This window comes from Pseudophryne corroboree, chromosome 2 (genome assembly GCF_028390025.1).
Source record: "Pseudophryne corroboree isolate aPseCor3 chromosome 2, aPseCor3.hap2, whole genome shotgun sequence".
In the NCBI taxonomy this organism is placed as follows: Eukaryota; Metazoa; Chordata; class Amphibia; order Anura; family Myobatrachidae; genus Pseudophryne; species Pseudophryne corroboree.
Genome location: NC_086445.1, coordinates 64025672 through 64037756, shown reverse-complemented (window position 1 = coordinate 64037756; position 12085 = coordinate 64025672). Strand labels below are relative to the sequence as shown.

At 44.8% G+C, this 12085-nt stretch overlaps 1 protein-coding gene across 2 annotated transcripts in view; it reads right to left on the bottom strand.

Annotated features, from left to right (window-relative positions):
• TMEM135 (transmembrane protein 135) overlaps window positions 1–10164 on the bottom strand; it is a 593255-nt gene extending 583091 nt beyond the window's left edge. For both annotated transcript variants that reach the window (XM_063951381.1, XM_063951382.1), the window contains exon 1: window positions 9829–10164. In XM_063951381.1, the coding sequence (XP_063807451.1) occupies window positions 9829–9969 (141 nt within the window). In that variant the 5' untranslated portion in view covers window positions 9970–10164. The remainder of the gene's footprint in view (window positions 1–9828) is intronic.
• Window positions 10165–12085: the final 1921 nt, after the last annotated feature.

Genomic DNA, 12085 nt, shown 5'->3' with positions numbered 1-12085 from the left:
ACTAGAATCTCATCTTTGAGAAGAATATTCCAATTTTTCTTCACTATTCCCTCAATTCTCTTATATTGCTTGTTGAATTGAGTGTGGAATGACAAGGGGAAGTTTCGAGTGCGTGTTTTTTCTTTCCTCTCTAATAATACTGAGATCTTATCTAATGTGGATACGTCGTATCCTTTGGTTGCAAAATTGGACACCATTAGACTCGCTTGTTCTCTGTATTTCTCTTTACTAGAACAATTCCTCCGTACCCTAAGTAATTGGCTTTTGGGTACGTTAGTGAGCCAAATAGGTAGATGATTACTGTCTAGAGGTATGTATGTATTACAGTCGGTTGGCTTGGTGTAATTACTTGTCACCAGACTCCCGTCCTCTACTGTTATATTAAGATCCAGGAAATTGACGTTGGATTTACTGATGGAAAAGGACAAATGAATATTTAATTCATTATCATTAAGGTATCTACAAAAATCCTGGAGGTCACCTTCTTCTCCTTTCCACACAAAGAGAATATCATCGATGTACCGCCACCAGTGCACCAGGCTCGCACCCCAGCCATGACCTGCCCAAATATGGGACTCCTCCCACTTGGACATGAAGAGATTGGCATAGCTGGGTGCGAACCTGGTGCCCATGGCGGTACCAACGAGTTGTTTATAAAAAAGTCCATCAAAATTGAAATAATTGTTTCTAAGTATAAAAGAAATACCATCCAAAATGAACTGAGTAAGGGAACTGTCAAGGTGTTCATCTACTAATGTAGACCTGATTGCATCTAAACCAGCATCATGGGAAATTATCGTATAAAGTGAGGAGACATCAGCGGTGATTAGAAAACAATCATCATCCCAATGTACCCCCAAGAGATGATTCAATATATCTCTGGTATCCTTAAGGTGTGATCGTCCCTTTGTTACAAATGGTTGTAATTGGTAATCTATGTAAGCCGAAAGATTAGAGGTAATTGCATTGGTACCTGCCACTATTGGCCTACCTGGGGGGTTATCAATACATTTATGAACCTTTGGCAAAAGGTATAACACTGGGATAGAGAAATTCTCATTCACCAAATATTGAGCAGTATTGTCGTCAATGACATTTAAATCTACATATTGACTAATGAGATTATCATATGCCTTAAAAATACTAGAAGAGGGGTCACTTTTCAGCCTAACATAGGTATCCCCGTCATTTAATTGTCGGAGTCCTTCTTTGATGTAGTTTTCCTTACTCATGATTACTATGCCTCCTCCCTTATCAGCTGCCTTCAAAACAATATCAGTGTTATCCTGCAGGTTTTTTAAACACTCACGTTCTTTTTTATTTAGATTATTCCTTTTGTTGGGAACAGCATCCCTAAGTTGATTGAAATCATTAAGGACACTTTTATAAAAAGTGTCAACAAAACAGCCTCTGCTGTGTGTGGGATTAAACACAGATTTTCGTCTGAATTTGGGTGCATTCTCATCAACTTCGTCCTGTATCTTATCATCAAAAAATCGCTTTAGTGACAGATTACGGACAAATTTCTGCAAGTCTACGTATAGGTTGAAATGATTGATGTCATTAGTTGGGCAAAATTTAAACCCCTTTTTGAGAACATTGGTCTCTATCTCATTAAGTACATAGCTACTGAGATTAAAGATTTTAACCCCTGTCTCAATATTTGATTCAACGCTTGACCCTGAAGTGGATACAATGTTTTCACATATTTGTTCTCTATCAACCTCTATCTTTTTTCTTTTCTTTTTATTTCTTTTCTTTCCACCCCTCTTTCCTCTTTTGCGTCTGGAGTTACTGCTGATGATTTTTCTATCCCCTAATGGTACCTCCTCTGAAACTGGGTATTCTCCAAAAAATGATGGTTGATTGATCTTCCATCAAGATCAGTAGATGATCGTGTCTCATTGGGCCTATTTTGTACCCAGGATGTCCTATTTATAACATTCCTATCTTTGTAGTTGTTTGGTGCTCGATTACGGGCCCATTGCTCAGCAGCATTCTCAGCTGTGGGATTATAATCTTTTTTATGTGTATGCTCTCCCCTTCTTAAGGGAAAATTCCTAGAGGGGGACCACCTTGCTGAAAATTTAGTATTAGGGTACCTGGTCTTCTTATTCCATCTAGACCGATTATCAGCACTCTGAAATCGTCTCCCAGCCCTTTCAGGTATGGGAACATTAATCTCTGTCTCACTAACGTACCCAAAAGCCAATTACTTAGGGTACGGAGGAATTGTTCTAGTAAAGAGAAATACAGAGAACAAGCGAGTCTAATGGTGTCCAATTTTGCAACCAAAGGATACGACGTATCCACATTAGATAAGATCTCAAAGGAGGTAGAAGAAGTTGAAAGATCAGTATTATTAGAGAGGAAAGAAAAAACACGCACTCGAAACTTCCCCTTGTCATTCCACACTCAATTCAACAAGCAATATAAGAGAATTGAGGGAATAGTGAAGAAAAATTGGAATATTCTTCTCAAAGATGAGATTCTAGTTAAGATTTTGCCACAGAAACCACGTTTCACATATAAAAGAGCTCCCAATATTAAAAATACTTTGGTTAGCAGTGCTCTACCCATGGACGGAAAAAGGTTTTTACCTAGAAATAAGGGCTTCTACCGTTGTGGGGAATGTAGGATGTGCAAAGCCTGCCCTAGTACTGAATCTAAGGTGACGCAGTTTATATGGAGACAGAAAAAAGTCAGGATAGATGATTTTATTACATGTCACACGGATTATGTTGTCTATGCCATTGTCTGTAAGTGTAATTTATTATACATTGGCAAAACAAAACGACAAGTTAAAATCAGATGGGCAGAACATGTCAGGAACATTTTGAAGGGGAATGAAAATCACCCTTTTTCCCTACATTTTAAAGACAAACATGAGAACTCTCTGAAAGGTTTAAAAAGCTTTTGTGCTATAAAATGGATCAAGAACAATTGGAGGACCAGAGATAGAGACAACAGATTAGCCAGATCTGAAATGAAAAATATATTTGATTTTAATAGCCTTGCGCCGCTTGGTTTAAACCACGATTTCGAAATAAGGTGGTTTTTATAAATATGTTTTATTTTTTGTATCTGTTTATAATATGTTCCTTAAAATGTTATGTTTTGAATTATGAAATTAGGAAACAGCATTACCCAAACCAAACAAAAACATACCCTGTCTGTTGGTAAATATCATCAGTTTTTAAAATAGGAAAAATGTTGTTTAGAAAGAGTTAAATAACAATGTTAGTATGTTTTAGAAAATATTTTAGAAAATATATGGAATCACTGCATGTTCATTATTGGTCAAGTGGGACCTAATTTAAACTTGTATTTCTAGTGATTACACACTAACGATCAGCTGTGAATGTGAATACACATTGGCTTATAAAAGTGCCAGTCATCTGCCTATTTTAACTCTGATTGGTTGATTGAATTTACACCAATCAGACCATTGCCTATATAAAACACATGATTACAATCATGTTTGTTCTCTACCTGAACAGACAGGACATGCTGTACTCCAGGGGTATGTAACCGGTTTGATGCTTAAGTTTGTTTGAATAGTTTTATAATGAAGTCCAAACTCTCTATGACTGTTGGTAAATATCATCAGTTTTTAAAATAGGAAAATGTTGTTTAGAAAGAGTTAAATAACAATGTCAGTATGTTTTAGAAAATATATGGAATCACTGCATGTTTATTATTGGTCAAGTGGGACCTAATTTCAACTTGTATTTCTAGTGATTACACACTGTGAATCTTGAAAAAGACGCTGCATAGCGTCGAAACGCGTCGACACAGTGTGTTGTTGTGGGTGACAGATTTGACTATCCATAGTGGGGGATAAATAGCTATTGGTATCCGGACCCATTGCTATTGGCTATTAACAACATCCTGCCTTTTCCCACATGGTATGGTTTTTTTCTGTTCACTCTTTTGTTTGTACTCTAATAAAGAGTGTCCTTGTCCTAATTGGATTGTATCTCTGGCTTTGATTTGTTACGAGGGATATTGGGGTCCATCTACCTATATGAAGAGATCGTAAGGCCAACAAAAGAAACCTTTATGAGTTTTCATCACGTCTTACAGAAGTAAGCTTACATGTAAGCGTCCATCACCATAAATCCTGCATATCACGTTGGGTGCCTTGAAAAAGAGGTGGAAGCTTGAACTTTCCAGTTTTGGGACTATATCCACATTTCCATTCCCTGTATTACACAGTGGTGAAAGATCTGGTCTCAATGCAGTATTATACTATGGTGCATTTTTTTTCTTTTTCATATTGAATGAACTACATCGGTCCACTGTGGCAAAACTGAATTTTCTGGACATTGAGCGCAAAAGTGAGATCGTACTTTTTTCTTTTTTTACAAGGTTGTATAGATTGGTGTTCTATTTAGTACTTTCCTGTGCAGCTCATTTGCGGCGCCCAGAGAGGAATTATTTTCTTATTGCTTTTTATATAGGTGTTCAAGGATTTCAAATTTAAAATGGGTCTCACCGAACCGTCCGGATTCGGTACCACAAACATTGTGGAATAGTAACCCCTTCCTTGTTGAAGGAGGGGTACCTTGACTATCACCTGCTGAGAATACAGCTTGTGAATTGCCTCTAGCACTGCCTCCCTGTATGAGGGAGTTATTGGCAAGGCAGATTTGAGGAAACGGCGAGGGGGAGACGTCTCGAATTCCAGCTTGTACCCCTGAGATACCACTTGTAGAATCCAGGGATCCACCCGTGAGCGAGCCCACTGATCGCTGAAGTTCTTGAGACGGGCCCCCACCGCACCTGGCTCCGCCTGTGGAGCCCCAGCGTCATACGGTGGACTTAGATGAAGCGGGGGGAGGACTTTTGTTCCTGGGAACTGACTGTATTTTGCAGCTTTTTCCCTCTACCTCTGCCTCTGGGCAGAAAGGACGCGCCTCTAACCCGCTTGCCTTTCTGGGGCCAAAAGGACTGTACCTGATAATACGGTGCTTTCTTTGGGTGTGAGGGAACATGGGGTAAAAATGTTGACTTTCCAGCTGTTGCTGTGGAAACTAGGTCAGAGAGACCATCCCCAAACAACTCCTCACCCTTGTAAGGCAAAACTTCCATGTGCCTTTTAGAATCTGCATCTCCTGTCCACTGCCGAGTCCATAAACCCCTCCTGGCAGAAATGGACATTTCACTTATTTTAGATGCCAGCCGGCAAATATCTAATCTGTGCATCTCTCATGTATAAGACTGCGTCTTTAATATGCTCTATAGTTAGCAATATAGTGTCCCTGTCTAAGGTATCAATATTTTCTGACAGGGAATCTGACGACGCAGCTGCAGCACTGCACATCCATGCTGAAGCAATAGCGGTCTCAGTATAATACCTGAGTGTGTATAAACAGACTTCAGGATAGCCTCCTGCTTCCTATCAGCAGGTTCCTTTAGGGCGGCCGTGTCCGGAGACGGTAGTGCCACCTTCTTTGACAGGCGTGTGAGCGCTTTATCCACCCTAGGGGATGTCTACCAACGTGACCTATCCTCTGGCGGGAAAGGGTACACCATTAGTAACTTTTTAGAAATGACCAGTTTCTTATCGGGGGAAGCCCACGCTTCATCAAACACTTCATTTAATTCATCAGAAGGGGGAAAAACCACTGGTAGTTTTTTCTCCCCAAACATAATACCCTTTTTTGTGGTACCTGGGGTAATATCAGAAATATGCAACACATTTTTCATTGCCGTAATCATGTAACAGGTGGCTCTATTCTAATGTACACTAGTCTCATCATCGTCGACACTGGAGTCAGTATTCGTGTCGACATCTGTGTCTGCCATCTGAGGTAGCGGGCGTTTTAGAGCCCCTGATGGCTTTTGAGACGCCTGGGCAGGCACGAGCTGAGAAGCCGGCTGTCCCACATCTGCCATGTCGTCAAATCTTTTATGTAAAGAATTGACACTGTCACGTAATTCCTTCCACGTGTCCATCCATTCAGGTGTCGGCCCCGCAGGGGGTGACATCACATTTATCGGCACCTGCTCCGCCTCCACATAAGCCTCCTCATCAAACATGTCGACACAGCCGTACCGACACACCGCACACACACAGGGAATGCTCTGACTGAGGACAGGACCCCACAAAGCCCTTTGGGGAGACAGAGAGAGAGTATGCCAGCACACACCAGAGCGCTATATAAAACAGGGATACACACTACACAGTGAATTTTCCCCTATAGCTGCTTATATAACACAGATTGCGCCTAAATTTAGTGCCCCCCCTCTCTTTTTTACCCTATGTAGTCTGGAACTGCAGAGGAGAGCCTGGGGAGCGATCCTTCCAGCGGAGCCGTGAGGGAAAATGGCGCCAGTGTGCTGAGGAAGATAGCCCCGCCCCTTTTCCGGCGGACTTCTCCCGCTTTTTTTATACAGTTATGGCAGGGGATTTTTACACATATATAGTCTTAAAGACTATTATGTGTTAATTTGCCAGGTAAGGTACTCATATTGCAGCCCAGGGCGCCCCCCCCCCCCCCCCAGCGCCCTGCACCCATCAGTGACCGGAGTGTGTGGTAATGGGGAGCAATGGCGCACAGCTGCAGTGCTGTGCGCTACCTTAATGAAGACCGAAGTCTTCTGCCGCCGATTTCCAGGAACGTCTTCTTGCTTCTGGCTCTGCTAGGGGGACGGCGGCGCGGCTCCGGACGACCGAGGCTGGGCCTGTGTTCGATCCCTCTGGAGCTAATGGTGTCCAGTAGCCTAGAAGCCCAAGCTGGCTGCAAGCAGGTAGGTTCGCTTCTCTCCCCTAGGTCCCTCGTAGCAGTGAGTCTGTTGCCAGCAGATCTCACTGAAAATAAAAAAACTAATATTACTTTCTTTCTAAGAGCTCAGGAGAGCCCCTAGTGTGCATCCAGCTCGGCCGGGCACAAAATTCTAACTGAGGTCTGGAGGAGGGACATAGAGGGAGGAGCCAGTGCACACCAGGTAGTCCTAAAGCTTTCTTTAGTTGTGCCCAGTCTCCTGCGGAGCCGCTATTCCCCATGGTCCTTACGGAGTCCCCAGCATCCACTTAGGACGTTAGAGAAAGTATATTATATAAAGTCCAGAAGGGTGCCCTCATAAGTAATACATAACGCTTGACGAAATTTCTGACATGAAATTGAAACGTTGAGATCATTTTTGAGTCCCTGCTATTTCTTTAATTATGCTGTGAGTGCCGCACCTCTGCAATTCTGTATCTGCATACAGAATGTTATGCTACAGTGTATTCCATCCAAACACTAACATAATTAGGTTTGCCGATACAGTCACAAGACACACAGAATATTGCCATGCTGCATATCAACATAAACTGCTTATTCGTTCTGTAGGACTGTTGTTTATTTAGGGGGGGTGTTGCTTTATCATGGGACTTTTGGGTGCCAATGGCTGGCGTTCTATCAATGGGCAACTGTTAAAATAGCACGGATGTTAAATGGATATTTTTAACGTTTCCAGTTGGTCTGAAATAAATCGGACGCTTCCCGCTATAAAAGAAGCCATCCGGGATTGAATCCAATTTGCAATGTGAGCGCAAAAGACGCATGCCATTACACTGACCAAGTTCCAGGAAACAGACGCAAATTATAATGTCAGAGTTTGTCTGACTTTTTCCCGGACGCAAAACTCCGCTCCCACTAATGGGGTCATTCCGAGTTGATCGCTCGCTAGCAGTTTTTAGCAGCAGTACAAACGCTATGCCGCTGCCCACTGGGAGTGTATTATAGCTTAGCAGAACTGCAATCACTTGTATCGCAGAGCGGCTACAAAGTTTTTTTGTGCAGTTTCAGAGTAGCTCAAAACCTACTCAGCGCTTGCGATCACTTCAGACTGTTCAGTTCCTGTTTTGACGTCACAAACCCGGCCAGCGTTCGCCCAGCCACGCCTGCGTTTTTCCTGGGATGCCTGCGTTTTTTTTCCTGAACACTCCCTGAAAACGGTCAGTTGACACCCAGAAACGCCCACTTCATGTCAATCACTTTGCAGCCACCAGTGCGACTGAAATGCTTCGCTAGACCCTGTGCCCGTACGACGCGCGTGCGCATTGCGCCTCATACGAAGAACTGCCGTTTTTTTAGTCTGATCGTTGCACTGTGAACAAATGCAGCTAGCGATCAACTCGGAATGACCCAAGTTCTGTGTCCCATGCCTCTCCCATGTAAAACACACACACATCACACGCACACACATCACAGCGAATGAGAATAACGTCCAGAATGCAGAAATCTGCCTGTCAGTAAACTGCATGTCATTGTGCAGAGAATGTGTTGTTCGTTCTACTGATAGGAAGTATCTAAATAAAGCTGTGTGAAAGTGTGCTTCTATTGCTGTGTTATGCAAGAGACAGCCATTTTTCTGGAGACCAAAATGCACTGATGACTATGTAAATAGCTCACACACTATGGCTTCTGCACTGGAGACAAATTGGCTTGTGATAAATGACTATTTTTGAAGAGTTAAGAGTGAGAGAATGGGAGTGTCTGTATACCACGGCTCATTAATTATCTATAAAGAGGGCGGTTAACAGTACAATTAAAATACTTTATTACAAGTTACCATAAAATAAATATTAGTTCAAACCTGATAAAATAAGTACAGAACATATAGCATATTTATGTATAACACTAGGGGGTCACATTAGGTTACCGGCAATGATACGGGACAGCAGGAACATTCCTACGTCAGGTGTTCTCCTGTTGTGGACCAATCCGAAAATTTTGAATAGGCCCCCTTATAGTTTCCTATACCTATACATACACACCACAGGAGCAAGACCCCATCTGGGGAGTTTGGGCCAAGCAGAAGGGGGCTCAGATACCCACCTGTTTGTAGAATGAACATGGGGTGCCCAACTCCTGGGAAAACTTATTAAGCTTCCCCTTTGGCCTGCCAGTTCCCAGAGTCACTCTAGTTTTTGGACTTTAGCTAAGAAAAACAAAAAAGACCTTCCTTGCGCTTCACAATCAGATGGCGGAGGACCCTGACCTTTGCATAGCATGCATCAGACGCATACATTCTAGTGATCTGCGGACCGTGACCCATTCCCTATAAAGAACTGTGGCCAAGTGACAGCTGTAATTTAAAAGGGATCAATGTATCAGGATGAGAAACACAGGCCTGAACCCAGAGCATGAGAAGTCCCACTCTGAGGGTTCACCGATCAGCCGTGCAAACTGGACACGTATGAAATACACATGCCCACGCTAACGCTAGTAATCCATATACGATGTGCAGAATGCAAATCACGCCAGCCTAATCCAGTGACAGGCCGGTGTACTACATATGTGTATGTAGTCACACGGCCTGCATCCGGGAACACACACAAGTATATATACACTACTTACAGCCTATGGCACATCCTGAGACTGGCATTTGCGCAGTGGGGGCTCCCAGCGCAGGGGAGAGAGAGAATGGATTCGGGGCAGGCGGAATGCGAGGCCGGGGTAAGTGAGGCTGGACAAGCGACCCCTCTAAGTGCAATACACCAGTAATATATAGAATAGTATACAGAGCCTAGGGTCCCTCTGGCCCGGACTTCCAGGATAGGGCGTCTCTGGAAAGTCACACTGTAGGTCAGTGTCAGACGTGGCACTACCACTGATGTGGAACTACAAGTCCCAGCACACATGCACAGGAAGACATGCATTGTGCATACAGAGATTTTATATATATATATATATATATATATATATATATAGTACAGTATATACAGTACACAGTGCGGAAGCAGGAAGGCAGCAGCAGCAGCAGGCACCTCCTCCCCGGGCCCTCTCCTCCCCGGGCCCTCTCCTCCCCAAGCTAGCCAGCCAGCACTCTCACCAGGTAGAGGGGTGCATAGATCTTCAGGGACTCCTCCATGGCGCTCTGCGTGATCTGCAGGTAGGAGGTGAAGCAGGACGGGTTCCAGGTGTGCCCGATCTCATAGCAGCTATGCGGGACGGACTTGCTGAGGGCCGCCATGATGCGGTGCAGGGACGCGGCTGCTTAGGCTGCCGGAGAGGGAGGGGGGAAGGAGGGTAAAGGTCTCCCCCGCTGCTGGGAGCGCGGCTCGGGGTTACTCCCGTTCAAAGCCCCGGGCCGCCTGGGGAGGCCGGGAGCGCGCACGGCACAGGGCTGGGGGACGCGCGGCGCGCGCACGAGGAGGCTGCTGCTGGTGCTGACTGTCTGGGCTGCTGGGGAGGGCGCGCGGTGGAGGATCCCGGATGAGAGGGAGTAAGGCACACCTGTCACTCAGCTGCCTGTCACCATGCACCTGTCCCTGTGTGACCCAATGGGTGCATACTATATTATCATTTTGGGGATACACAGCCCAACCCCTCCTCCCCTCCCATGTAATTGATATATGTCGTGCACAGCCTCCCCTGACAAATGCCATGCAGAGACATTGGTACTTCCAGCACAGATATTGGGGATGCACAGTTCCCCTTCCCATATAACTGATACATGCCATGCACAGATACTAGGGATGCACAGTCCCCCCTCCCATATAACTGATACATGTCATGCACAGATATTGGGGGATGCACAGTCCCCCCTCCCATATAACTGATACATGTCATGCACAGATATTGGGGGATGCACAGTCCCCCCTCCCATATAACTGATACACGTCATGCACAGATATTGGGGGATGCACAGTCCTCGCTCGCTAGCTACTTTTTGCAGCCGTGCAAACCCATAGACGCCGCCCACAGGGGAGTGTATTTTCGCTTTGCAAGTGTGCGATCGCATGTGCAGCCGAGCGGTACAAAAACAGTTTGTGCAGTTTCTGAGTAGGTCTGTACTTACTCAGCCGCTGCGATCACTGCAGCCTGTCCGGTCCCGGAATTGACGTCAGACACTCGCCTTGCAAACGCTTGGACACGCCTGCGTTTTTCAAACCACTCCCTGAAAACGGTCAGTTGACACCCACAAACGCCTTCTTCCTGTCAGTCTCTTTGTGAACGGCTGTGCGAATGGATTCTTAGTTAAATCAATCGCCTAGCAATGATCCACTTTGTACCCGTACGACGCGCCTGCGCATTGCGGTGCATACGCATGCGCACTTCTGACCTGATCACTGCGCTGTGAAAAACGGCAACGTGCGATCAGGTCGGAATAACCCCCATTGGTACTGTCAGCGCCAGCACAGATATTGCGTTTACCCACAGAACTGGCCCCTGTGCTGGTGATTCCAGTCGAACTAATATTGAATATTGAAATTATTACGTGCAACCTCTACTTAACAAGGGATTGTATTAGCCTGTGAGGTTTTCTGCCTGTTGCTAAGGGCAGTTCCCGGATGGGCACCTGATGTCAGAGATTTAAATTAGGAAGAGACATTGGGGGTCATTCCGACCTGATCGCACGCTAGCTATTTTTTGCAGCGCTACGATCAGGTCAAAAGTTGGCAAATCTGCACATGCATATGCACCGCAATGCGCAGGCGCTTCGTACGAGTACAAAGCGAATCGTTGCTGGGCGATGGATTTAACAAAGAATCCATTCGCACAGCCGATCGCAAAAAGATTGACAAGAAGAAGGCGTTTATGGTTGTCAACTGACCGTTTTCAGGGAGTGGTTGTAAAAACGCAGGCGTGTTCAAGCGTTTGCAGGGCGGGTGTCTGACGTCAATTCCGGGCCCGGACAGGCTGAAGTGATCGCAGCGGCTGAGTAAGTTCAGAGCTACTCAGAAACTGCACAGATCTTTTATGTACCGCTCGAGTGCACAAGCGTTCGCACACTTGGAAAGCGAAAATACACTACCCTATAGGCGGCGACTATGTGATCGCAACGTTGCAAAAAATAGCTAGCGAGCGATCAACTCGGAATGACCCCCATTAAGGGCATACAGTGCTTACACTGGAGAGATACATGTACAGATCTGCAGAGACCGTGTAAATATTCTGCTGACACCTTTTTAATGAATAATATCAATTTATGTATCATCCCCGTATTATGTAGTACAGTACAGAGTATTTACTCATTCACATTTAATACCCCCAGGGAACGTTACATCCTAATACCCCTTTCACACATGCATCTAAATGAGGTAGCTAACTCGTGTATGATAACTGGGACTCCAGCTAATCAGCTA